The sequence below is a fragment of the Trematomus bernacchii genome, unplaced genomic scaffold (genome assembly GCF_902827165.1).
Source record: "Trematomus bernacchii unplaced genomic scaffold, fTreBer1.1, whole genome shotgun sequence".
Classification (NCBI taxonomy): Eukaryota; Metazoa; Chordata; class Actinopteri; order Perciformes; family Nototheniidae; genus Trematomus; species Trematomus bernacchii.
In genome coordinates this window covers 598,846-626,689 of record NW_022987607.1, presented here as the reverse complement: position 1 = coordinate 626,689, position 27,844 = coordinate 598,846, and the positions used below count along the sequence as shown (strand labels likewise).

General features: G+C 41.4%; 2 protein-coding genes across 8 annotated transcripts in view; one reads left to right on the top strand and one right to left on the bottom strand.

Moving 5' to 3' along the window:
• The window catches only part of LOC117482820 (major histocompatibility complex class I-related gene protein-like), a 54,096-nt gene extending 35,803 nt beyond the window's left edge, over positions 1-18,293 (bottom strand). For 2 of the 6 annotated variants that reach the window (XM_034131026.1, XM_034131031.1), the window contains exon 1: positions 18,145-18,269. In XM_034131026.1, the coding sequence (XP_033986917.1) occupies positions 18,145-18,205 (61 nt within the window). In that variant the 5' untranslated portion in view covers positions 18,206-18,269. Of the gene's footprint in view, positions 1-3,105; positions 4,449-4,522; positions 4,768-4,966; positions 5,074-10,305; positions 10,609-13,626; positions 13,906-14,444; positions 14,712-18,144 lie in introns of those variants that run through there. The other 4 variants (XM_034131025.1, XM_034131032.1, XM_034131030.1 and 1 more) reach the window with 4 other exon arrangements.
• Positions 1-27,844, top strand: part of LOC117482825 — a 182,408-nt gene that overhangs the window by 124,500 nt on the left and 30,064 nt on the right. For both annotated transcript variants that reach the window (XM_034131037.1, XM_034131038.1), the window contains one exon: positions 26,938-27,003. In XM_034131037.1, coding sequence (XP_033986928.1) covers positions 26,938-27,003 — 66 coding nt within the window. The remainder of the gene's footprint in view (positions 1-26,937; positions 27,004-27,844) is intronic.

The window sequence follows — 27,844 nt, the reverse complement described above, 5'->3', positions numbered from 1 at the left end:
ACACCGGAGAGAAACCCCTCGGCTGCTGACTGAGAAGTGGAAGATATTTACGCAGATGTAGTCTGAACACTTGCAAGTCCACACTGAGGAGAAACCTTTCAGCTGCTCAGATTGTGAGAAATCTTTTAGACGAAGTGAAAGTTCAAAGATTCACATGAGCGTTGGAGGAGAAACGATGTGGCTGCCGTGTTGGTGAGCAAGGATTCTCTTGGATTTATGAACTCAGAAACCATCAATGTGTCGTCAAAATGCCAAACGGTAAATAACGTCTAACTTTACTGAATACAAAGGACATCTGGAGAGTATGACATGTATTTGTTACGATAACACTGACAACATGACATTTCTCAATCGCGAGTACGCTTGCTTCGTAGCACATGTCTGCCGAGCATCTTGCTTCAGAAGCGAGTCAAGAATACTACCTGCCATTCGGAAAACAAAGAGTGGAACAGGCTAGCAAGTGTGCAGGTGTGCGTCATATGAGAGGCCCCGCCTTACATCTTCCGCCACAGATTTGGGGAAATTGGTCCGTGCGCAAAGCATTGTGAAGATTTTAAGAGTGTACTCATGTGCAGCCTCGATATTTCTCCAAACGGAGTACGCCGGGCTCGGTAGATTTCCAAGTATGCTGGAGATTGGAACAGTACCTCGGCGGCACTCGATGACGTAGTATGCTTGAAATAGTGGCTCTGAAGCAGCTTTACTCGCGATTGAGAAACACCCCGAGGCTCAGCCGTAACGCGGCGCAGACGGACCCGGTGGAATCTAGGGGTAAGCCGCCATTATCACGTGTTAAAACACTTGCACTTGTTGCGGTCAAGTGAGCCCTCTTGCGGGCATTTCTGGTATTGTTTACCATGTAGCTGACTGTTCCAGCATTTATGTGTATGTACTGTTCCTAGCAGGAAATCGTAACGTAACTATTAGGATTAATATTGTCATTCACTAATTTGATCTACTCTGTTTATTTATATTTCCTAGATAACCACAACATAACAAACGAACATCCTGTAACACCATAACTCCTGTGAACAATTAAAGTTTGGATATCTACACCCCTTGGATTGCTGCAATCTTTCTGACAGAAGATTTAGGCCAGACTTGTATACACCAGCATTCTTTATTCATAATTTCACAGGTTCCCTATTCTAAAGTTGCCTCCTCTTCACACTTTGTAAATACATTATAGCACACAACTACTGACATTAACCTCAACAGCACATGAACAAAGTAGGCTCACGTTCAAATATCTGTTTTATTAAACCACTAAAGAGAGGTTCAGACACATCCCAAAACATGTCAAGTTTCTCCAAGGCTGAGAACACATGATATGCAGCCTGAACTTTTTAATAAAAACTGATCATACTGTGTGACCTGCTTGTATGTACTTAGACAATATGTGTACTGTTCTCTCTATGTGTTGTACTGTCTCAGTGTGAACATAGATTAAACAGCCAGCCAAACTCTTTTGAGAGCCAGGGAATGAGCAGCCATGCTCCTTTATTGACTTATTTGCAGTCCAGTGACATTCAAACGGAGTGAAACTATAATAAAAGAAGATACAAGGCACTTAATGATCTCATACATGCAAGTGTAACATACACAGATTAACACTTAGGACCGCTAAGTGTAAACAAGGTAAATATAGCTAATGCTAGCTGTAGCATATCCCTCCGAAATATGGTCGTAGACTTTACTGATGATTTAGAATTTATTGAAACTCCAGAGTCAACGTAAGAGCTATAAAGACACAAAAATAACAAATACATTTAGGCTCAATCCGTATTAGAATCACTTTAGCATACTACCAAAAGTGAACTGTAAACAGACAGCAAAGCTACAAAACAGCTTATAAACGAATTAGGACACAACCTACAATTTTATATTATAGTAAATACCAACCTTGTGCCTCTTCGGGGGGTGCTAACATTTAAACATACACTTTATTCTTTACTTTCTCCGTCTTTATATGTAGAAGATATTTATTTTCGCAGTCATGTTGTTTCCATAGCAACAACAACTTCCTGTCAACAGCGTAAACTCGCCTTCAAAATAAAAGCATCTAAATAAAACAGGAAGTTAACCTAAATTACATTTAAAGGTAGGGACACACCAAGCTGACACCAAAGAACTCACACAGACGGACCCGACTGTTGTGTCTCCTCACGTCTCCTGCGTCTTGGCCATCAGTCGCACTGGAACACACCTCAAAGACTTCAGCCGACGGCCAAGAAGCACGTACAAACTGCGCATGCGTGAGTGGCAATAACTCTCCTTAGCAGCAGGCGGCGGTAGTGTGTATTCGTCATTCAAAAGAGGCAACAACCGGAAGACAGACTGCGTGATACACCGAGAGAAGAAGAACAGACTGCGTGATATAAACAAACAACAAATAGCGTGCGTTCCATTTTCACTCTACAGCGAGAAGCTCATGGGGCTTTCCCCAACCTGTGTCGAGAGCTGGAGTTAAATGAAATCTCAGATTTGCCTTCTTAATGGTTTGTTTGGGTCCCTCACTTCCGTTTAGCTTCTCATGCACTGATTCGCTAGCTGAACAGCCAATCAGAGTGATTTCTTTGGCCGAAAATCTACCGAATCGGTAGGTTTTCGGCCAAAAAGGTGTCGTCACGGCCGAAAAGACACGACGGTGCGGGACACACCAATCTGAGTAGGGCGACAGGACGCTCATCGTCGGCCTGACATCCATCGACGGCCAAAATCGGCTTGGTGTGTCCGGGGTAAGTGTCAGGCTCACACTTACAGTCATTGCTTTCTGACGGCCTTGACCCTTTTACTCTTCAGGTTGCATAGGGACAATTAGTAGCAGTCTACTGCCTTACGAAAAACGTAGAGCCAATCAGGAACTGAGAATTTAGTCCAACTTCCTTTTCAATCAAACTCACTTCCTTTTCAATCATACTCTCTCACACTCATAACTATTCTTATGCACACACCCTATCATTCTGTTTTATACACATACCTATATAGTCATTCACATTAACTATTATTACCTCTTATATAAGCTATTATTCGGCCTTTCATTCACTGCTATTCTGTTTTACATATATTGTTGTGTTCAAAATTCCAGGAAAGACAGACAACTTGTAAGTTTAACTATTTATTATGAGAAAGCAAAATATATATATTCACTTAGCCAAGGGCTCCGTCACGTCATAGAAATGACAGGCAGCAAAGCTGTAATCTGTAACCACTATTTCCGGAAAAGAGCCCCAAACCTCGTGCGTGCATACATTTTTATTAAACAGGGCGTTGCCCGTACATTTATGATTGGTCAAGACTAGCTGAAGAGGTACCGTGGTTTAGACTTGGTTCTCTTTGGTAGATACACAGACTTTGAAAAAAGTCTCTTGGCAACACGATCCTCCAATCAGCATTCGGCCGGCCTGTGGAAGTCCCTCCCTACTCTGGCACCATCATACGTAATTTGTTTTCGCTAACATTTCTATAGAAAAAGTGGAATCTTCATAAGGCTGCTATGTGTGGGAACGGAGCTCACCCAAAGCTCAAGGCCGGAGTGATGTCCTGTTTATGAATAACTCTTTGTATTCTTCCAGTGTCTGCACCTGACCTTGCTACATTAGTATTGCAAGCTGAAAACTTTCTTCTGACTATTCTCTTCGTTGGTATCTAACCCATCAGAACCTGAGATTAGTGATCGTTTCTATTTATTTGATAGTCATAGCAATCTCATGAGCACAATAAGCATATCATGTAATAATAAGAATCCCTCTTGTAATGTTATATACAAATAGACTCCACAATATGACTATTGTTATTAACATGAAATACTATTCCCTCTTATATAGGTTATTATTCTGTCTTACATACATTGTTTACCGATTACACACATACTACTATCCTCTTTCACATACACTATTATAATGTTCTATTAGATTATAGTTGTTTGTGAAAGACGATAGTGGCGTGTGTACGAGAGTATGATGGTGCGTTTAAGAGATTTTGTTTTTGTGTGTGAGAGAGAATAGTTATTTATGTATGATAGTATGATAGTAAATGAAGGAAGGAATGACAGTGCGTTAAAGACGGTATGATGCTGTGTGTGAAAGAGTCTGGTGGTGTACATGTGAGATTCTGATATGGTTTGTAAGACCAAGTATGAGTTGTGAGCTAGACGGCCTCTCATATTTAAATCTCTTACTTAATATTGATTTTTTTACCAGAAACCACATAGAGGTTTAGCTTCTCTTAGAATTAGATTGAAATCCATAATCAGAGGGAAAGCCACCTTTTGATGTGAAACCCACATGATCCAAATAACATGATTCCTTTGTTTTCCAATCAATGAGCTATTGCTTGATTTCCAAACCCTAATATGATCAGTTATTGATCAGATGATCAGTTATTGATCAGATGATGAATAATGAACAGTTTACGGGGAGAATGTGGTGGCAGCGCCCCCTGATGCATGACCCTAAAGACACAGAACAGAACATGAGTCACTTCTCTGATCTGCTTCTGATGTACAGGTCAATGTTTCTAATTGGTGTTACACTATTTTATTGAACTGATGTCATTGATTTTCTAATATTTGTGTTTCTGAAAGCATCGTGCCTTTCTGAGGTCACTCTGCAGAAGGGTTTGAACTCTAAAGCTGCAGCTGGAGAGGTTTGAGAGCAGAGAAAGAGCTCTGATGCAACAGGTGGAGAGTTGATGTGAAGCCCCTCACTGTGCCGGCTGGTTCAGTCTCTCAGTGAGCTCAGAGCTGGCGGAAGTTGTTTCTATTGGCTGAAAGGAAAAGCAGAGAAAGTGTTTCAATCCACCGCCACAACAAGGAACTAGACCACACTGATTATCCCTGTAGAAAACACACCAAGTGCTTTCCATATCCACATTACACTGAGCTCTGAGTTTGATCTGCTACCTCAAAGCCTTACATTAACAACCCTGAGAACTCATGAGACAAGGTTTCTGATTGGTCTCTCACCGTTCCTCTTCCTGTAAACCAGGAATCCAATCCCAGCGACGAGGAGAGCGATGAAGAGAGCAGCCACCCATGTTTCAGCAACAGGGTTGCCAACTTTGGGTACCTGGCTGGAGTGAGATTTTGATATCATGGGTTTAATTACACATATGCGCACGAAATGACTGCTATCGTGTCAGCAGCGGGACCTTAGCATATATATAGGATATATATACAATATATTCAAATACACAATAATGGACACAGACTATAAAGGGCACACAGTTTCATTCACTAATGAAAGTCAAACATGTTTGTTTCCACTGTTTTATTGTGTGCCTGTCGCGATAAGCAATTAATTGACTTATCGTACGATAAATAAAAATGAACTCGATAACTTTTCTGACCTCGATAAATTGCCATTTACATGAGGATGTGACTAGCAGTTTGAAAGGATGTACTTGAATTATTATTATTAGGGCTGTCAGTCGATTAAAATATTTAATCGCGATTAATCGCATGATTGTCCATAGTTAATCGCGATTAATCGCAAATTAATCGCACATTTTTTATCTGTTCTAAATGTACCTTAGAGGGATATCTTTCAAGTTTTTCATACTCTTATCAACATATGAGTGGACACATATGCTTTATATGTTTGTTTATTATCATTTGAACAATGACAAATATTCTCATGAATATTAAACACAACAACCTGAACATTACAAATATTCGCCTCAATTCAACCTGGAACCTCTCTCATACAATAATACAGTGTGTGTGTGTGTGTGTGTGTGTGTGTGTGTGTGTGTGTGTGTGTGTGTGTGTGTGTGTGTGTGTGGAGACACTGTGATGGATCTATGGAGCTATGTGCAGCTCAAGGCATATATGCTCGAATGGGAGCTGCCTGGACGCTGCAATCATGTTGCGCGCACTATCCGTGCTGACTGTGCTGACTTTTCGTACAATGTCCCACTGTCTGGCTACCTGCATAAAGTCAAGTGCTCGGCGCAGTTGTCGGCGAAATGTCATTGAAACAGCTCCTTATATCCGTCAGCGCAGCTAGCTAGCACCAGATGCTAACAACAACAACAACACGTAAGGTGTGCCTCGCTCGCGCGAGTCGCGCCACACATACACACTCCTTCCCGGTCCTCCCGATGGCCAGTCCGGGCCTGCCAGTGAGCGTGGTAGTGTGGTCTGCCACAAGCGGGTGGCAGGAGCGGGGCTGTCAGCATCAGCTTGTCGATGGTATTTTACACTCGATGCGCTCTGAAACTACGGCGGCCGAGGACAAAAAATACACATGCGTTAATCGCGTTAAAATAATTAGTGGCGTTAATTTTTTTTTGCGTTAACGCGTTATTAACGCGTTAACTTGACAGCCCTAATTATTATATATTATCATTATGTCAGTGGTCTAAAATGGTCATACAACGGTGCCGACAATATTATCGTTTATCGCAATAATTTCCGGGAAAATGTATCCAACAAAATTAATTATCGTGAGAGGCCTATACATGAAACACACACACACAAACAAATCTACAGAATTACTCCAAACTGCCAAATATATTCATTAACACACTCTCACTCTCATATACTCTTTGACTCTATTTTGGCCTAGTAGAACAATAAGCAGCAGACTTTTACTTTTTATCATTTCTACTGGATCTTAGATCTGCGCATGCGCAATACGGGTCCGCAGTTGCGGCTCCAGAGTATTTTTGTTGGGTAATCTATGGTAGGGCTAACCCATACAGTGGTGGGGCTCAAGTCAGTATTTGCAATGTAATTACATACACGCTCCCCCCGACAGTGAAACGCCACGCGTGAGGTTTAGATTATTTCCCTGTCTCAATCCAAATTGAAATGTATGAAATAAAAAGGCACATTTGTCTTGTAGTAAATAAAAAGGGCGACCTGGAGCCAATCCTGCAATTTCCCCACAGATGAAAGAGTTGACATGCTGAAAACCCAAGCCCTGCAGGGGGGTCTGGGGGGATTCTCCCCCAGGAGTTTTTTAAATACTAACATAAAATACACATTCTGGTACTCTCTTGAGAAGAAAAATAAATAAATCTATTACTACACGACATATTTAAAAAAATTAATGCCATTTTAGTTTTGTGTTACTTTGTTCTGAAAGCTGAACCTGCTGCTCCTCACTAGTGATGTGTCGGTCGCGAACGAGCCGATTCTTTTGAACGGCTCTTTGGTACGAACGAGGGGAACCGAGTCGTACTTGGTGAGAGCCGTTCTTCTTATCGTTCAATCAAAGTTGGTCCGCACTCACTGCCTGCCAAAATTCACTCGCCTTTTAAAAAGCTTGATTTTGTTCCCCAAACGTATTCTGTGAAGACCCGCCCCTACTCTGATTTGTAGGTTTCAGCACGAGGAGTTAGGTGGGGTGGGTCTTAACGGAATACGCGAGAGAGAGAAGTCATAACAAGTGGTACTGGACAGATAGACGACGTGTTTTTCGGATGTAAAATGAGCCAAACGCGAAAACGCAGCAGCATTTGGATGCACTTCAACCAAAACCCAGGCAGTAATAAAGCGCACCATTTGTAAAGGCAAAATATCCTTTAAAGCAGGGTCAACAAATAATCTCCATCGCCACTTAAAAACACACTACTAATATTAAGAGTTGCGTGAATTTCATTCAAGGCAAGGCAACTTTATTTACTTAACACATGCAGAGGGTAAATTCAAAGTACATTCACTGACATGAATGACATGGATATGGCGCCACCTTGTGTCATGTTTACAATGCAGATTATTGACATTAGGTCTGGCAATGCAGTCAATCATTATCCTGGTGATTATTTCGCAGATAAACCTAGTAACCCCGCCCCCTTTTTAAAAAAACGGCTCTTTTGAACGGCTCTTTTGAACGGCTCTTTGAAAGGAACGGAGCCATAAGATCCGGCTCCCTTCAAAGAGCCATAATTCCCATCACTACTCCTCACAGAGAGAAGAGGGAAGAGGCTGTGTGAATTACTTTACATTGTGGATAAGGGTGGATAGCCCCCATTGTTCTGTGTGTCAAAATGAAAGACAGCCCACACACCTATCAATCATCAAACCGTGGGGTCTTATTTCATTACGTGTTGAATTCTATCAACACGTAATGTTGTATAGAGATGTACTACAGCAAAAGTATTCTCCGTCGGGACTTCCTGCAACAACACCACGCCGTTATCGTGATTCTGATTGGCCAGAAGACATTATCAAAGATGTTTTATTGAGAAGACGATCACTACGTGACAAAAGTTTTCAAAACCGTTTCTAATCTTCAGTATTCTTGTTTTTGGCGTGAGAATAGTTTGGGCAGCGTGAGAGCGTGAGGTTGAGAGTGAAAGCGTGTGTCACACGCCAGATGCGTGAGAGTTGGCAACCCTGGTTTCAGGGGAGGGAAACTATGAAATGTTGTCAGGGTTTGTTGAATCAAATCAAATCAGGTTTTATTTATATAGCACATTTAAAAGCGATTTTTGGTCGAGCCAAAGTGCTGTACATGTAATAAAAACACATTACTACAATCACACAGGGTCTGTTGACTGCAGTGACGTGCGGTGAGGTTCATGGCTGGTGAGGCACTGAGTCAGATTTACAAATATTATATTTTGACCTTAATCGAAATATTCGGTTATTTTCAAAAGCTTTTTTAGTCTGATGCTTCGATTCATTTTAAACAGACCGTTCAACAAAAGGATACCCAAAATCTAAATATTGGATTGTTCTTTCTTAGTAAGATCCCATTTTCATTACAAATGTGGTCTTACCTTGACTTGAAGATGAAGTCCATGCTATCCTTCTGGACAACAATCTCTATTACTTTTTTGTAAAAGTCCTCCTTATCTCCCTCTAGTTTCAAAAGTCTAGTTTGTTGTTACGTCTACCGTCTCTGCGTAGAATTACAGTAGCAACAAGAACCTGTGGGCTCACGTGCGCCCCCTTCAGTGCGGCAGAGGTTATGGCTGCCTCCCCTGGTGCATTTTCATTGCCGTTGAGAGCAGCGAGCCTAAATATCATATATACGTGAAATAAGTTATTTAGAGACTATGGATGGCGAGGATAAATGTAATAAAGGGATCTACATACATTACATTGGTGACCTACAGTGAGATGGTAACAGGCATGCGCTTAGGGCCCGCTTTCCAGCCAGTTTCTGTGGGGTGACGCATTCTGAGGTGAGGCAGATCTCATCTGTGCCTCACCTCAGCCCACAGTAAATGGCTTGAGCGCGCTCACAAAATAAGTGCCCGCGCTACATTAGTGCCCGCGCTCCAGCAAGTTACTGTGGGCTTACGAGAGGCAGAGCACGCCCCTGCCTCACTTCTCATCGCTCCCGTAGCGGAGCTCGGCAAATTTGCTGATTTTGACTATAAAAAGCGATTAGAATCATACATAAATCACACTTACAACACAGATCAGTGGAGACATTTTATTATTATTACTATTTCGTTTTTCTTTAGTTGTTTTTCCGTTACATTGGAGTATGACTGGTGAGGCTCTGCCTCCCCTGCCTCCACTGACTGCACGTCGCTGGTTGACTGTTATGGCGCATTTCCACCGCAGGCCTCGCTCGACTTAGTATGGTTTTGTTAGGCCTTGTTAGGCCTTGTTAGGGTCCGGCTCACTTTATGCTGCGCTTCCATTACAGTTTAGGAACTGGGGTAGTATCTATAGTAACGCAGTGTAGGCGGAGCCGTGACGTCATCTTCAGAAAAACAACACAGCCGTTAGCTGTTAGCACTCAGAGCTCACAGCTCCTCATATCTGTTCAGAAACTCGACAAAAGTTAAACAAGTACAAACCACAGACTGCCTGTGTCATGGTGAATACAGTCGCTGCTTTATTTATGTCTGTAGGCCGTTGTTGTGAGTGTGGACGGTCGGAGCATATACTGCGTTAGCTTAGCCAATCTCCATTCAGAAAACACGCATTGTAAAAGGTGTTTCGCCTGCCGTCTGTCTGCAGACTTGACAAAGCATTAATTCATGGTTTTTACTAACCGGTATCAGTATGTTGTTACTTCGGCATCATTTTGAAACGTGTATTACAATTAAATCACGGTCAAATATGTTCATTTTGTTGTAGTTGTAGCCCCCTTGCCAGCGATTCTCTCACTAGTTTAGTATATTCAGCCCGGTTGTTGGCCCGCTTGTTGGCCCAGATAGAACCACGATTTTGTCGGGCCAGAAAAAAGGTGAAAAAGTAGCCCCGGGCCGAAACTAGGCCTAGTGGAAACGCAACCAAAAACGGGCCCGGCACGACACGGCACACTTAAACCGCGCTCTGCGCCATGGTGGAAATGCGCCATAAGTAACCATTGAGCCGTTGTGATGCAGTCTTACCTCTGTTGGTCCTGATCACAGCTGAGTCCAGTACGATGACGTGGTCCTCCGCCACCCCAGAGAGCTGGAACACACATCGGTACTTGGCCCAGTGTTCAGCGGGGATTGAGGAGACGTTCAGGTCCACGCTCATCTGGAAGGATCCGTCGTGGTTGGGCAGGATCTCTCCGTGGTCCACGTTGTCGTAAATCTCCTCTCCGTCTCTGGTCCAGAACATGATGGCTCTGTCCGGGTACAAACCTGTAGCGTGGCAGCTGACTGGAGAGGAGGGGGACTTCTGGAGCAGAGACACTGAGGGGATCTCTGCACAAACACACTTTAGAGGTTATTGACTCACAGTGATATCACTACAGGGAGTTATGATGTACTGTGAGCATCACTGAAGGAGAACACAGAGTCAGTGTTTCAGAGAAATTGGTTAAATAAAGACTTTCTTCTCACTTTTATATAATTTAATATCAAATACTGTTTAGTGTTGTTCAGATTAAAGAAGCACGTTGAATATTTCCTCTTAGAGTTTTGAAATTAAGATTTGTTTCTATTTCTTGACATTCAAATGTGTAAACAATTCATTTATTCATCTGAAAAATAGTCATTACTTAATCTATACTGACAAGAATATTAAGTTTGATTTATCTCCACTGTACTGTGTAGTGCTATAGTACCATTCACTGAATAGTTGATCAAAAGAAAGTTAATTCCAACACGTCTGATTATAAAATAACAGTTTAAGTTCTTTATTAAAGAAATATGCCAAACTTTTTATAGTTCCAGTTTTTTTAAATAACAGTATTTTGGTCTTAAATCCTTTCCAGACAGAAAGGCTGCGTACGATGAAACACGGACAGCTACACACCAACATATTCAGATTTATTACACGATGCTCACACTACGCCTGTTTCATCATGTGAAGATGAAATGGTGTCTTCTGTCTCCATATCCCAGAATAATACCTTTGTTTGTAGAGGAGTCTAATGTTTTACTAATCTGAAACTGTTCAGTGTTAGTCAGACAAAATATGTGATTCAGAAGTTCACCTTGAAAGACAGAAACACTGGTCAAATAAAAAGAAATGCAGCAGAGAAAGAAAACAGAGTGAGTGAGTGAGAGACAGGTTTTCTCACCTTTTTTATAAACAAGGTAGCTGATGTGAGGTCGAGCATCAACCCCTCCCACTCCCCCCTCCCTATCTGTCCAGTTAGGTAGGCCACGCTGAGTAATTTCTCCTGCATCACTATAGCCGACCTGACCGCTGTAGTGAGCACTATGAAATCTTCCTCAAGCCCTCTGGATGCCTTACCAACGTCTATGCTAAAAGAAGTTTTTTCATGTGTCGCTCCACCCCTGCTCCACATTATAAACATCTCCATTGTCTCCGGCTCCGTCCCATCATTCTTTAAGCAGGCGGTTGTTCAGCCCATTCTCAAAAAACCCAATCTAGATCCCTCACTCCCGAATAATTACAGGCCCATCTCAAAGCTCCCATTTGTGTCAAAAGTTTTAGAAAAAGTTGTTGCTAACCAACTCAATACATTTCTGAATGATAATAAAATCCATGACAAATTCCAATCAGGTTTCAGAAAACACCACTCCACAGAATCAGCTCTCCTCAGGGTCTCCAACGACATCATGATGGCATCGGATGCAGGTGATTGCGTGGTTCTGGTGTTGTTGGACCTGAGTGCAGCGTTTGACACAGTGGACCACGCCATCATGCTAGATAGACTCAGGGAGTGGGTAGGCATCTCAGGGTCTGCCCTCCAGTGGTTTGCCTCGTACCTCAGTGGGAGAAGTTTCTCCGTGGCGGTGGGCCCGTTCTCATCACACAGCACTCCCCTATCCTGCGGCCTGCCCCAGGGTTCTGTTTTAGCCCCCCTTCTTTTTGCCCTGTACATGCTCCCATTGGGCTGCATAATTAGCCAATTCAAGGGTGTCTCATATCACTGTTATGCAGATGACATCCAGATATACATCTCTTTCAAACCCGTCAAAATGGAAATTGTAAACACTCTCATCACATGTCTGTCTGCAATTGAGGATTGGATGTCAAGCAACTTCCTACAGCTCAATGCTTCAAAAACGGAAGTCTTGATCTTAGCGGCTGATAACATCGCCTCTAAGGTAGCAAGCCACCTGGGTTCTTTCAGTGGTAACATAAGGGCAAACATCAAAAACCTTGGTGTAACTTTCGATCAGTCTATGCTACTAGACAAACACATAAAACTTCTGACCCGTACCTGTTTTTTCCATCTCAGCAACATTGCCAAGCTCAGGGGGGTTCTATCAAACACAGAAATGGAGATGGCTATTCATGCCTTTATTTCATCCCGGCTGGATTACTGTAATGCTCTGTTCTCCTGCCTCAACAAAACATCAATAAACCGGTTACAACAGGTCCAAAATGCTGCAGCCAGATTGCTCACTCGGTCCAAAAAAACATGCCACATCACCCCGATTCTTTCTGCCCTGCACTGGCTCCCTGTCCATCTCAGAACCCAATTCAAGGTATTGGTTTTCACATATAGAGCTGTCCATGGCCAAGCCCCAGCCTACATTAATGACCTGATCCTCCCTCATAGCACAACCCGGGCCCTGAGGTCCTCTGAGCAAGGCCTCCTAAGGGTGCCCCGAACCAGGCTAAAAACCAAGGGGGACCGTGCCTTTGAGGTGGTGGCCCCAAGGCTTTGGAACAAACTCCCCCAGACACTAAGAGCCTCTGCCTCAGTAGAGATTTTTAAGGGGCAGTTAAAGACCCACCTCTTCCGTCAGGCCTTTGGGGCATCGGAGGAGGTGAGTTAGTAGCTGTCTTTTATTGGTGTTTTATCGTATGTTTTATCCTATGTATTACCTGCTGTTGTTTTATGCCTTTTTATGCCTTTTATTCTACATTTTAGTTGTACTGTGAATTGTGTACTGTACTGTAAAGCACTTTGTACATTCGTGTTGAGAAGGGTGCTATATAAATAAAGTTTTACTTACTTACTTACTTACAGAGTGAGACAGTGTGTGACAAAGAGTGAGACAGAGTGAGACAGAGTGAGACAGTGTGAGACAAAGAGTGAGACAGAGTGAGACAGTGTGAGAGACAGAGTGAGACACAGTGTGAGGCACAGAGTGAGACACAGAGAGACACAGTGAGACAGTGTGTGAGACACAGTGAGACACAGTGAGACAGTGTGTGAGACACAGTGAGACAGAGAGTGAGACAGTGTGTGAGACACAGAGTGAGACACAGAGTGAGACATGTGTTGTAATGTCAGAAACACAGGAGACATGAACATGGAGGTGTTTATGAAACTCCATCAGGTCATGTGACTCTACCTGTTCTCATCAGGAAGCTCCTCCCATTGTTCATAAACTTCTTCAGATACTCAGGACAGACCTGGGTGAAGTAGTTCTTGAGGTTTGCCATCAAAGCTTTGTCCTTATCCAACCTCTGTTTGGTGAGGACAGCCTCTCGTCTTGGAGCGATCCATGACTCTGTCTCCAGGTCCAGTATCAGGAAGTCTTCTCCATCAAAACCATGGTGTAGATAACCTTTGACCTCACCAGTCTCATCATCCCAATCACAGCCTATCATCCTCTGGACAATGTGGACACCTGAGAGAGAGAGAGAGAGAGAGAGAGAGAGAGAGAGAGAGAGAGAGAGAGAGAGAGAGAGAGAGAGAGAGAGAGAGAGCAGAGAGAGAGAGAGAGACAGAGAGAGATAGAGAGAGAGAGTCATTCAGAGTCTTTTTAATTAATTAGAAATAAATCCCTTTTTCTAACAACATCATTATGAAACAGAACTTCAGCACAGACTGTTTCCTGAACGTGTCGTTAGCCGAGTTTATTCTCTGAATGACTTTATTTAATTAACTTTAGTCACTACAAGTAGAGTTAGTCTCATGTAGAGAATAAAGTGACCTCTGGTGGTTATTATGGGATGGACAGAGACACTGTCTGTGTGTGTGTGTGTGTGTGTGTGTGTGTGTGTGTGTGTGTGTGTGTGTGTGTGTGTGTGTGTGTGTGTGTGTGTGTGTGTGTGTGTGTGTGTGTGTGTGTGTGTGTGTGTGTGTGTGTGTGTGTGTGTGTGTGTGTGTGTACAGGATGAAGATATAAACAATATATTATCAGTAGAAGGTGAAACATGAACTAACCTCCAGTTTGGTTGAAGCGCTGCTTTGCAGTTTCAATGTTGTTTTTGAAGACCTGCTGGTTACTCAGAGAGATCTGAGTGTTCCTCTCCCAGTACTGAGGATCCTCTGCTGTGATGTTGTTCATCCAGTCCTGTTTGGGTTCGTATCTCTTGGTGTTGCTGTCGTAGTGAGTTATCTGAACCTCATCAACCAACCCAACACTAACAAACTCTGGTAAGTTTGGGACTCCAGAGGACGCAGTGTCGAAATACTTCAGAGAGTGAGTCCCTGTAGGATAATAATAATGTAATAACTTCAGTCACTATAAATCTCCAAACAATGTTTATCTCCCACATTCAGATTTAAAAAGAACTACAGTAGTTACCAGATCTGTAAGTATTAAATACATATAGTGGAGTCAAAGTACACCATGTACCACCATTTAAGACACACTTTAAACTCACACAGCCCATAACAGTAGAGGAACAAACCCCCCAAAAAGGCTTTAGTTATTGAGATACCCCTACCCGAGGTAGAACAAAGCACAACCATGTTTTTTCATTACTTTAATTTGTCTAGTTTATGAAACGAAAAATGTGCGCTCCTCTGAAGGGAGCCGTGTTGCCCTTATCCCATGTATCTCTGGAAATAATTATCAGAATTTCACCAAATTTGGCCTAAATGTTCACAGAGAGGTAAGCATACAATAAAGCAAAGATTATAGCAATACCTTTTACGTACTTTGTATTATTAACACTTAAACACACATAAATCATAGGCGGAAATGGAATAGGATATTTAAAAAGCAAAAGGTATGTTTATGCTTTTCTGTCATTTTTAAACTAAAGAGTCCAATCACCCAAAAATGTCATTTATATGTACCAGAGACTCTTATCTTTTCATAAAAATAGTTTTTTTTGACTATTCACTTCCCCCTCTGCTGTCACCAGCCTCTAACAGCTAACCAGTGCAGCCAAAATGGCCGTCAGAATGGGGCCCTGTGGGTGTACCTGTGTGAAGGGAAGGACTCAACGCATAGATTAAGAGATCAAAACATATTATATATAATAATGTTTTTTATTATAATCATTATTATATATATGCTTTATACATCAAACTTTTCTATTCCAAACACAGTTTTTGTTTGTATTTTACATAATCTTTTAATAACAGTTGATACTGTAGATACTGTGATCCCATGAGCTAACAGGTTTCTTGGCATAATATGTTCACATGATTTAAATAAACATTTTCAATTATTAGATTGGATAAATCAAATCTTAAATGAATGATATATGTTATATAGAGTATGTATATATACACTGGGGTGCTTTGTATTTTGTATGTGTGTTATATAGCCTAAATGTATGGAATACAAATAATGCATTCAAAATAAAAAAAGAATAAAACACAAAATAATGCAGACAAATAAACATGAATTATCCTCATGTGAAACCAAAAGTTAACATGTTGTCTTGTTAGTACATTACTACATCATGTTATCCTCCCATATACAACTATATCAAAAACATTTTTGAACCCGAAACGCAATCTTTCATCAGTTTTGGGTGATTGGACTCTTTAGTTTAAAAATGACAGAAAAGCATAAACATACCTTTTGCATTTTAAATGTCCTATTCCATTTCGGCATATGAATTATGTGTGTGTAAGTGTTAATATTACAAAAAAGGTAAAAGGTATTGCTATAATCTTTGCAATCTGGTATGCATTACCTCTCTGTGAACATTTAGGCCAAATTTGGTGAAATTCTGATCATTATTTCCAGGGATACATGTGATAAGGCCAACACGGCCCCCTTCAGAGGAGTGCACATTTTCACTATTTTCGGTTATGGGAAAGTTCCAAACATTAACCAAAACAAATAATTTTGCTGTGAAATATTTTTATACAACAATCCGTTTCATAAACTAGACGTATTAAAGTAATGAAAAAACATGGTTGTGCTTTGTTCTACCTCGGGTAGGTGTACCTCAACTCAGGGGTACTCAAACTTTTTTATTAAAGGTCCAGTTGTGAACTTTATACAAGGTCACTGGTCCGGATCAATGCCCGACATGTCGTTGCAGTAAATTAAAGGGTGTTTCATGTTGTCGTTGCTGTGGACCTTCTTAATCTACCTTCTTTGGGAGCCCCCTTCTGGTCCAAGCACTTGCCTGCCTTGCCTGTCTTGCCTGTCGGTAAACGGCGCCCCTGTATACACACACACCTTCAATACATACATACAGTATGTCAAGGTAAACTTGCGGTTAATTTGCGGTCTGCTATGCGTGTCACGCTCGCGCACACAAGTAAATATATATGCACGTTCATTCTCACAACGCGTCAGACACAAGACGCGCGTACATGATGATGTACATCAGCGGTTTTCAAAGTGTGAGGCGCGCCTCCCCTGGGGGGCGCCAGAGAGCTTCAGGGGAGGCGCAGCGTGAGAAAAAAAATAACGAGAAAAGATGAGAAAAGTGACACTTGCCCACTTTTGGCTGTCTGTGGAGACCGAGTTCCCCCACTTCGCCAAAAAGGCTGTAAAAGTGCTCATTCCCTTCATCTCCACCTACCTGTGTGAGTGCGGGTTTTCCGCATGGACTTTGATCAAAATCAAGTGCAGAGTATGATCTGCGTTTATTCCTGTGTGCATCAAAGACGCAGACTCATTGTTCCCACTAAAGTAGGGATGAGTGTAATAAGGAGGCAAAATTGACGTTCAGTGTGTTGCCGGGAGCATATAAGGATTTATCCACGATGTTGAAAATGTTAAAAATGTTTTAAAAATATGTGTTGAGAACACGGCGTGCGAAAATATACGGGTCGTGCTGCAGCTAGATTTGCCTGTCCTCTGTAAGAAGGTGTCGGCGACTGACATGCAAGGAAGAACGGCTGTCCACAGGCTGTTCCAACTTTAACAACTTTATTAACTTCCAGGGTAGTGAATTGAACATGCTATTGTAATTGGGTGTGTGGTATATTTTCATGCACGGACACGCATGTTCCACAACACACAAACTGAACAACACTCAATTGTCCGATCGCTACCACTGTCCTTGCGATCTTGTTATAACGATAACAACAAAGTGCACGTTATTACTGATGCAATATGGTTGAGACCATTTGGGCTTATTCTAGAGGGGTGCAAGGAATAGTCCAAGTAGTGGGGGAGTTGTATACAATATGTTTAAAACATAAAGATAAAAAAGGTTTAAAAAAGTTATTGTTTAATGTTTTAAGGAGGGTGACGCTACTCAGCCAATCAAATCGGTGCAGTCAGTGAGCCAGCACGATAGATTCAAACACACACACAGAGACGAGACAAGAGGAGAGAAACAGTCTTCATTTTATCTTACTGGACCTCTTTGAAATGCAATTGAATACCCCTGCATTATAGCAACAACAACAATGATAATAATAATAATAGCAATAATAATTGGGAGGGGGGGGCGCGGCTGTTCTTATGTTCTCTGAGGGGAGGCTCACCTTCCCACACTTTGAAAACCCCTGATGTACATTAATTTATCAGAATCAGAATTCTTTTTTTTTTTTTTTTTTTTTATAATTTATTTATTTTTTTTATAATGCGACACAGGGTTCGGTCCGGATTGATTTGCAGTTCGGTCCGGATCCAGACCTTGGTCCGGAGTTTGAGAAGCCCTGCTGTAAACACATGAAGCATTTCTTATTTTCCAACGCAAAGAATCAAAAGACTCACGTGCAGATGTGCAGTGTGGGCCTACTATTCCCAGGAGAAGCAGAAACAGCAACATCTTCATGTTGATCTCACGAGGCTTTCTGTGTGAAAGGTTCTTTATCCACAGAAACACAGCCGTCCTTCTTCTTCTTCTTCTCTTCGTTTTTTGGCGGATTGCAAACAACTTAAAAGGTACAACAAAAAACAAAAAACAAAACATGAAATAAATAAAACAAAAATAAAAATCTATGTTCTTTCTTGACCTAATGTTAAATTCTTTTTCCTACCCCAGTTTCACTCAAGAATGTAAACAGTGCCTTTCTGGTAGCTCTTACTCCCTCTCCTTTTGTTCCCAAAATACCAACCACACTCCATTCCCTCTCTGCCTCTAAAACTTTAGCCTTTAGTTTTTCTCTTTCCGCTTTATATATGTCACAATGTATCAAGATATGTTCTACATCTTCTTTTACTCCACAGTTCCCACACTTGTCACTGTCACTTTTCCCCATGACATACAGCGTACCATTCAATGCTGTGTGATTTATTCTGAGCCTAGCTATCATGATTTCCTCCCTTCTGTTTCTTTCTTTATAAATATGAATTGTAATTGTCTTTTGTACTTTGTGATATTCTTTGCCTTTCTGGTCTTTCTCCCACCTTTTCTGCCAGATCTCCATCCCTTTCTTCTTAATTACTGCTTTTCCTTCTCCTTTTCCAAGTTGAACTGGTAATGTTATTTCCTTTTGTAGTGCACTTTTTGCTAATTTATCAGCACACTCGTTCCCTTTCACCCCCCTCATGTGCAGGCACCCAGCAGAACTGCAGATCTATGCCGCCTCTGTGCAATCTTAACAGGCTATGATTCAGTTCTATGAGAATGTCTTCTCTGGCAGTTGTTGTTGATTGTATGCTTTGTAATATGGACAATGAATCTGTGCACATCACCACCCTATCTGGTCTGACCTCTTCAACCCACTGTAATCCTATTATTACTGCCAGCATTTCTGCTGTGTACACTGATAATTGATCAGACGCTCTTTTTGAAATAGATATTTTAAATTCTGGGATGTATATACCAATTCCAACACACTCTTCCTTGTTCTTAGAACCATCTGTGTAAATTTGTAGGCAATTGTAATACTTTTCATTCAGATACATACTTGTTTTAATTCCCACTTCATTTACTTGCCACTCTTTTTTCCTTTCTACAATACTCATATCTATTTTAGCTTCTGGGAAAAGCCCTGGAGGAAACACTGCTAAATGGGGTTGCTTTAGCAAACGTGATATTGTCCACTCCATATGCCCTCGTTCTCTCCTTACTCGTCCAGCCAAACCCACGTCCCTGGAATTTTGCATATTCCCAGCAATCCTGTAATATTCTGTTTGAAATATTTCCTTCTCCACTTCCTTGTAGCCTGACCCAGTATGACAGAGCAAGTTTCTCTCTTCTGATCTCCAGAGGTGTCTCTCCTGCTTCTATCAGAACTGCATTGATAGGGGATGACTTTATCGCTCCAATACACAACCGCAATGCTTTATATTGTATTCTATCAATTTTTAAAAGCGATGTTTTTGCTGCTGCTCCATACACTATACAACCATAATCTATTGTGGACCTCATAATTGATCTGTAAATGTCTATTAATGCTTGTTTGTCTGCGCCCCAGTTGCATCCAGCTACAGCTCGCAATAAATTTAATACTTTTTTGCATTTTGTTTCCACTTGATTAATATGCATTTTCCATGTATATTTGCTATCAAACCACAGTCCTAGGTATTTGAACTCATTCACCTTTGTCATTGGACGATCATATAGTGTTAGCTGTTGGCCATCAATCTTGCGTTTGTTTGTGAATACCATGTAGCATGACTTGCTTTCTGACATTTTGAATCCCCAGTTATATGACCACCTCTCCACTTTTTTAATCGCTCTAGCTATATTCTCCATTACGTATGGGGCATTTCTTCCCCTCATCCAAATAGCCCCATCATCTGCGTATAGAGCCGATTGAATGCATGTGTCTAAACATGTAAATATATCATTGATCATGATGTTAAATAATATTGGACTGACTGCACTCCCTTGGGGGATACCATTTTCTATTTCAAAATAGTTGGAAATATCTGCTCCAACCTTTACTCTAAATGTCCTGTCTGTTAAAAAGGCCCTTACCCAATTGTACATTCTCCCTCCAATACCCATTCTACTCAATTTGATCAGTAACCCATCCCTCCACATACAGTCATACGCCTTTTCAATGTCAAAGTACACTATTGCCATTATCTCTTTCATTTTCAATGTTTTTTCCACATCATTACTCACTCTTACTAAAGCATCTATTGTGGACCCGCCCTTTACGAAATCCGCTCTGAAAACTACTCAGCAGCCCTTTCTGCTCCAGTACATGTGAGAGCCTACGGACAATGATCTTTTCCATCCATTTACATAGGTGTGATGTAAGAGCTATTGGTCTGTAGTTACTAGGGTTAGCTGTATCTTTCCCTGGCTTATTGAATGGTAGCACGACTGCTGTTTTCCACAAACTTGGCATATCTCCTTCTCTCCAGATTTTATTGAAAAGACTCAGCACCATTGTCATAGTTTCCATAGGCAACTGTCTAAACATAGCATAACATAGCTGGTCTTGTCCTGGGGCTGTATAACCTGTACCTTGTAAGGCTATTTTGAGTTCTGACATTGTAAATTCCACATCAAGAGCTGACCTATTATCCTGTCTCTTCTCCTTCACGTTTTCATTCTCTGCTAGTAACTGCTGTTTTTGCTGCCTATGAATATCACTGAGATGTTCCCCGCTATGTACTGCTGCAAGTGTCCTTCCTAACATGTCTGCCTTCTCTTTATCTGTCACTGCCAGCCTCTCCCCATCAACCAAAGCTGGAATTTTAATGGATTTCCTTTTCCCACTCATCCGCTTAAACATGGACCAGACATCACCTAATTTTACTCCTCTGCCATTGGTAGAACAAAATTCTCTCCATGTTCTTTTTTTTGTGTATTTGATTGTCCTTCGAGCAGCTGCCCTTTTCCTTTGAAACTCTATAACATTATTTTGTGTCATGTTTTTCTTTAATTCTCTAAATGCATTATTTCGCTCTTTAAAGGTTCTTTATTTAAAGGGGACCTATCATCCAAAATGCACTTTTGTACGTCTTTTATACATGAATATGTGTCCCCGGTGTTCCAGGGAACTCACCAAGTGTCAGAAAACACAACCCTCTCTATTTTCCTCCATACCCAAATCTCTAAAAAAGGGGCTGCAACGGATCTGATAAAAACTGATCCAGATTTGAACACTGTCCTGACGTCAGGACGGTGGCGCTACGGCTATTGGGCCAACTCCACCAATCAGGAGGAGACCGCCACGGCCATTGCCGTTCGAAAGCGCTGGAGACGCTGTAGTACATATGCCAGGCCTGTAGATGGTGCTGTTCTCACTGAATCTGCCCCTACAAACACAGAGCTAGAAATTGTCAAATTGAGCGAAATGAGGCATGGCTAAAATGCATGATCTGTTTGGTATTTTGAAAAAAAAAAAGTATAAATATGCCTTATATAGGTATGGTCCTACACTATATTATTCAAATATAGTATGATAGGTCCACTTTAATTTGGAAACAAAAGCATTTAAACATGTTTAAACAAAAGGTAATAAGGAGTAAGTCGAAGAAAGACAAATATTATAATACATATTCAGAGCTCTGAGAAAACTAGGAACCACATTCAGAAGATGAAAGTAGTTTTTACTTTTCTGTAACAACACATATTAGTTTTTGCTCTGTGAGTGTAAAGATGTGAGGGTGCTCCCTGATAGTCTAGGGAGGGAACAAGAGATTAAATAACAAAGAGGAAACTGATTTGCAAAACCACAAGATGTCTTTGAATTACTCAAAAGCAAAGAGGGCTCACTAACCAATTTAAAAAACGTACTAAAGGCTAAATAAAAAAGTAATCAATATAAAAAGTGATATGGATCTGAGCTCCTAACACTGAACCCTCCTGTCAGGTTCCTTTCTCCTTCCTCACTTCCTGTCTGTTTCAACTGCTCTTACATTAACACAAAAAACATTATCATCACCAAATGTAACTCCTTTTTAAGCAGTAAACAAAGTCTCTACTGGTTCACATGAATACCTGCAGTGAGTAAACAAAGAATAGACTAACAGATAACATGGTTGTTGATGTGGTTGTGTATCTGATGGAGGAACATCATCTAGGGTTCTCCATTCATCTCCTATGAGTTACAAAGTTGACTAAACCTCTCAAAACTCAATGAAAGTGTGGATCAGCAGTTTGATATGTTCACATGCTACTGTGGAGGATATCATGAGGCCTGGAGGCCATCACATGTGAAACACAATATTTATGATTGATGTAAATCAGTCAGATTTGACCCGAACACGACAGGACGGTTAAAAAACACGAGTCCCAACGAGTGCCAAGTGTCCCACAGAGACAACACACTGATCACACACATCCATGCAGAGCAGGAGGAAGAGGACATGAAGCTGCTGCAGCTTTCCTCAGCCTTTGATGAAGGCGAGGGATTGGGATCACCTGAGAGGCTCACCTGGGGACAGACAGTTAGGGGAAGAGACACACAGTAACACAGGGCTCAGAGAAACCACCTGTCAATCATTAGCTGCTGCTTTCAGGAAGAGAGAGAGTACAGCTCTCATTCCTGTTGAGGGTTGAAGTAGAAACAGTGCTGAAACAAAGTGAAACACAGCGTCAGGTGTTCAAACATCAACACAGGTGTTACATTTCTCTGGTAGAAGCACTGCTCAGCGTTCACAGATCGGATGTTTCAGACGCTCTCTGACTCTCTTTCTGCTTTGCTTTCATTCATTATTGCTTTCATTTCAAACGCTGAGGTCAGATATGGAAACTCTTGTGTTTTATGATATAGTTTGTCCTGATAGAAGGCCTGATGTGTGCAGAGAGCTGAACTGAACCACAACACCTTCACATACGTACACATACAGAACATCATTCAATGGATATGGACTTGGTAGTGGACCTCTCCTCCAAGAACCTGATGCTTTGATAGCACACAGGTCTGTGTCAAATAACACACTCTCACATGACTCACTCTAAAGTCAATGGCACACAAAGAGGGGTTCATTTAGCATGACACATTTGAAATAACTAAAAGACAAGTTATACAAGGAAGTAAGTAGAAGAAAGGGAGGTGATAGAAAACTATTTCTGCTAAAAGTTGGCAATGATTGAGAGTCAGAGCTAAACATTTCAGATGTGTGTATCTCACACTGCACTGTCACTTTTATTCATGTGTCTTTGCTTCTAAATGAGTGTTTTTAAATGTCAATTCATAATATGTTTCTTAATGCTCTTAATGTCTTTCATTTTTGTAAAGCACTTAGAATTGCCTTGTGTTGAAATGTGCTATATAAATAAACTTGGCTTGCCTTCACTTTCAATACACAACCTGAGTGAGCCAGATTCACTGAGCAACAAGTGGCGCGACGCTCAGACTGAATTCTCATTGGCTCAGACGGAGCTGGTGTTACCTCCCTTCTGTGTGTCTCTCTCATACCCCTTTCACACCAACGGTGTTTCAGGGCCGGTTCGGTGCTGGTGCTTGAAAAGCACCGGGTTTTCCTGTTCACACCGCAGCGGAGCAGCGTCATAGCTCCGGAATCCGGTTCGTTTCGAGCACCAAAAAGTTGTCCGTCTAGAAGCAAGAACCGCATACGTCACGCTTACGTCGGAGGGGGGCGAGATTAACCTGAGCTAACACTTAAGGCGAGTACGGCAAACAGCGTCAATTCAGACTGACACACATTCACTTAAGGGGAACTGGGGATATGTATCAGCTGCTTGTGTGACAGTCAGACAGTGAATACTTTAGAGCCGTGTGAGCTAACCCGGAGCTAACGGGAGAATACACTCCCGTTGAAGAGCAGCCAGCACTGCAGCGGTCGGTAAATGCCGCTGAAACACATTAATAAACAATGAACCATGGCACTCTGGAGAAAAGTATAAGGTTGGAGAAGTCGTTATTTAATTTAATCTGGCTTCGTATGATTAAAAGCAACGCAGTCCCCGGCCCGTTGTTGTTGTGAGGTGAGCTCCGGCGTTGGGGAGAAACTCAGCGACGTAAACTGTGACGTCATGACGCAGCAGCGGCAGCACCAGTCGGGCTCTGAGCGGTGTGAAAAGAGCCGGCGCTAAACCGAAGAACCGGTTCTGAACCAGAAAAGCTCTAGCACGGAGCTTGAACCGGAGTTGCGTTGGTGTGAAAGGGGCATCATTGACATCCCGCTCTGCAGAAAGGACGGCTGTGGGGACGAAGAAGAAGGAAGTGAAGTTGGAGACGCGTGGCAGAAAGTTCACAGAGAATCGGAAATTCGGATACATACAGAAACGGTAGCATTGGACTGTTATTTTGGCGGATTTGCATAAACTGTACATTGAGTGTTTCATCATGTCAACCAGCTCAGATGGTAGCCAAAGAAACAATATGGAATGGATGATAGCCAAAGCTGCGAAGAAGAAAAGATCTTTGAGAGACAGAGATAGTTCAGTAAGAGCTCGAAGTTGGTCGGATTGGTCGGGTGAAGCAGACGAGGCTAAGCAAAACAAAAAATCAAGAGTCAGTCAAAATGACAGTCAAGCAATGTTGAATAAAGAAATAGAACACGAGTGGAAAGTGGTAATAGAATTCAATCAGGATGGTGGGCATTACCACCCGATTAAACTTACCAAAGCAATTGAAAAAGAGATTGGAAAAATTAAATTTGCTAAATTCATGAACAATAAGCGGGTATTGATACATGCCAATAACAAACAGCAGCAGGAAAAGATTCTGGGAATGAACTCACTGAATGGGGAGAAAATGAAGGCGCATGTTCCAGGAGCAATGGCGAAACTGAGAGGAGTAATCTCAGGAGTACCATTGGACATGTCAATGGAAGATGTGAAAAGTGAATTAAAAGGAGGCAAAATAGTGGAAGTCACAAGGCTTAAAAGCAAACGGGATGATACACTCAAAGAAACATTATCAGTTCTCATTCAGTTTGAGAGAATCTTACCTAAGGCAGTACAAATGGGATATTTGAACTTCATGGTTAGGGAGTACATCCCCAAACCTCTCAGGTGCTACGCATGTCAACGAATGGGGCACACAGCGCAGCAGTGTAAAGGACAGCTAAGGTGTGCGAGATGCGGAGGAAAACATGAGTATGGGAAATGTGAAAAGGATGCAAAGGTTAAATGTTGTAACTGCGGAGGAGATCACAGTGCTGCGTTTGGAGGTTGTGAAGTGCAGAGAGAGGCCAGAGAGGTGCAGAGAGTTAAGATTACAAACAAAGTTTCATACGCAGAAGCAATAAAGAAAGTAAGGGGAACAGTAACAATCAATAAGAACCCTAGTGGAATGGAGCAGAGCATTACAATACAAAATGTCAGGAACACACCAAAAAGTAATCTTCAAATCCAACCCCACAGCGCCACCAAGAGTAAAGAGGATGATGATGTTTTAGGAGTGAAAAAGGTGAATTTTGTGGTATTTATATGCCATACTGTAAATGTTGCATTGCAGTTAAAAAAGAAAAGTGATAGAATCAAAGCCATTGTGGAGGCAGCTGGAAAATTCCTTGACATGAAAGATATTAAAGCAGATCAGATACATGCAATGCTAACTATAAATGGAGCTGGGGAAAATGAAAATCAGGATGAGGGTTAGATCCTTAATCATGGTGCTGCACATACTACAGTGGAACGCAAGAAGCCTCATAGCTAATGGTCAAGAATTCAAGAAATATATATATGATCTAGAGGTAGTCCCTGAGGTAATATGTGTGCAAGAAACCTGGTTACGACCTCAATTAGACTTTGTCATTCCAGGATTTAGCTGTATAAGGCATGATAGAGATAATAATCAAAATGGTGGAGGGTGTGCCACGTTTCTCAAAGATGGTGTGGCATATAGGGAGGTGCAATCTCCTGATGATATAGAGTGTATTATAGTGGAAATCTGCAACCCTAGGAAACAAGATAACATTAGGATAATCAATTTATACAACCCATGTAAAAATCTAACCACTGATATATTTAAAGAAATAGCAGGCAATAAACATAGGAAGGAAGTTTGGTGTGGTGATTTCAATGCACACAACAGTCTATGGGGCAGCAACCATACAGACAGTAACGGAAATATAGTGGAAGAAATGCTGGAGGAAAGAACACTAGTATGCCTTAATGATGGACATGGCACAAGAGTAGATGTACACAGGGGGAAAGTATCATGCCTGGATCTGACATTAGTGTCAAACTGTTTGGTTCATACATGCGAATGGTTTGTTTTGAATAAATCCACAGTAGGAAGTGACCATTATCCAGTGCTTACTAAAATGAATACTAATGTATATATACAGGAAGGAGGTGCAATAACCAGGTGGTGCTTTGCTAAAGCTGATTGGGGGAAATGTAGGATATGGTGTGAGGAGTCGGTACACCTGCTAACATCAGAGGGAAGCATAGAGGTCATTACAAGCCAAATAACGCAACATATTCTAAATGCAGCAGAGAACAGTATACCCAAAACAACAACCAAGGGTAGGAAGAAAGTGGTGCCATGGTGGAATGAGGAATGCAGCAGGGCTATTAAGATCAATAAATGTAATTGTGGAGGATTGGCATCATCTGGTAGACATGTTGTAGTTTACAGATTACAAACAGTTCAGTGCGTAAGTAATGGAGATGAAGCTGGCGACACAAAGAAAGGTCATAGCAGTAACGCTCTGAAGCTCCAACACACAATGAGGCAGGAAGAACATCAGGTGGAGAGGAAGGAGAAGACTTTCTACTCCACTTCAATTATCTGACACTTTAAGGTACTTTAAAGATTCACATTACAGAATATAAATCAACAAATAATTGATTGTGTGTATGAGTTTAGATAAAATGATATTGATCCATGTGTCGGTGTGTTATCACGTCTTTCTGGTGATTAGTGAGCGATGTGTTCTGGGTTCAATGAACAGGGAGGAGGCAGAACTGGGGAGGGCGACACCTAGTGGTGAGAAGAGCTTCAATTATTTATTATTATTAGATGGATAAGTACAATTTAGAGGTACTTTTACTTTACTTGAGCATTTCAATGTTATGCTACTGTGTACTTTTACTCCACTACATGTATTTAATCCCTTTAGTTACTTCACAGATGTGGATGAATGATGTGAAATATAATCAAGTGTTAAATCAGACTTTAGTTCCACCTGGAGTAAATCCACAAGCTACCCTGCAGTATACAAAGTCATTCAAACTAGCTGCACCTTTACCAGCTTTGAGAACACTTTCATGATCAATCATTATAAAACATATCATATATATTATTCTGAAATGGACCAATCTGCACAATGACTACTTTTACTGTCGCTACTTTAACTATATTTTGATGATAATACTTTTCTACTTTTACTTGAGGAACATTTTGAATGCAGGACTTTTACTGAAACAGAGTATTCCTACACTCTGGTACTTCTACTTTTACTCAAGTACAAGATCTGAGTACTTCTACTTTTACCCAAGAACAGGATCTGAGTACTTCTACTTTTACTTAAGTACAGGATCTGAGTACTTCTACTTTTACTCAAGTACACCATCTGAGTACTTCTACTTTTACTCAAGTACAGAATCTGAGTACTTCTACTTTTACTCAAGAACAGGATCTGA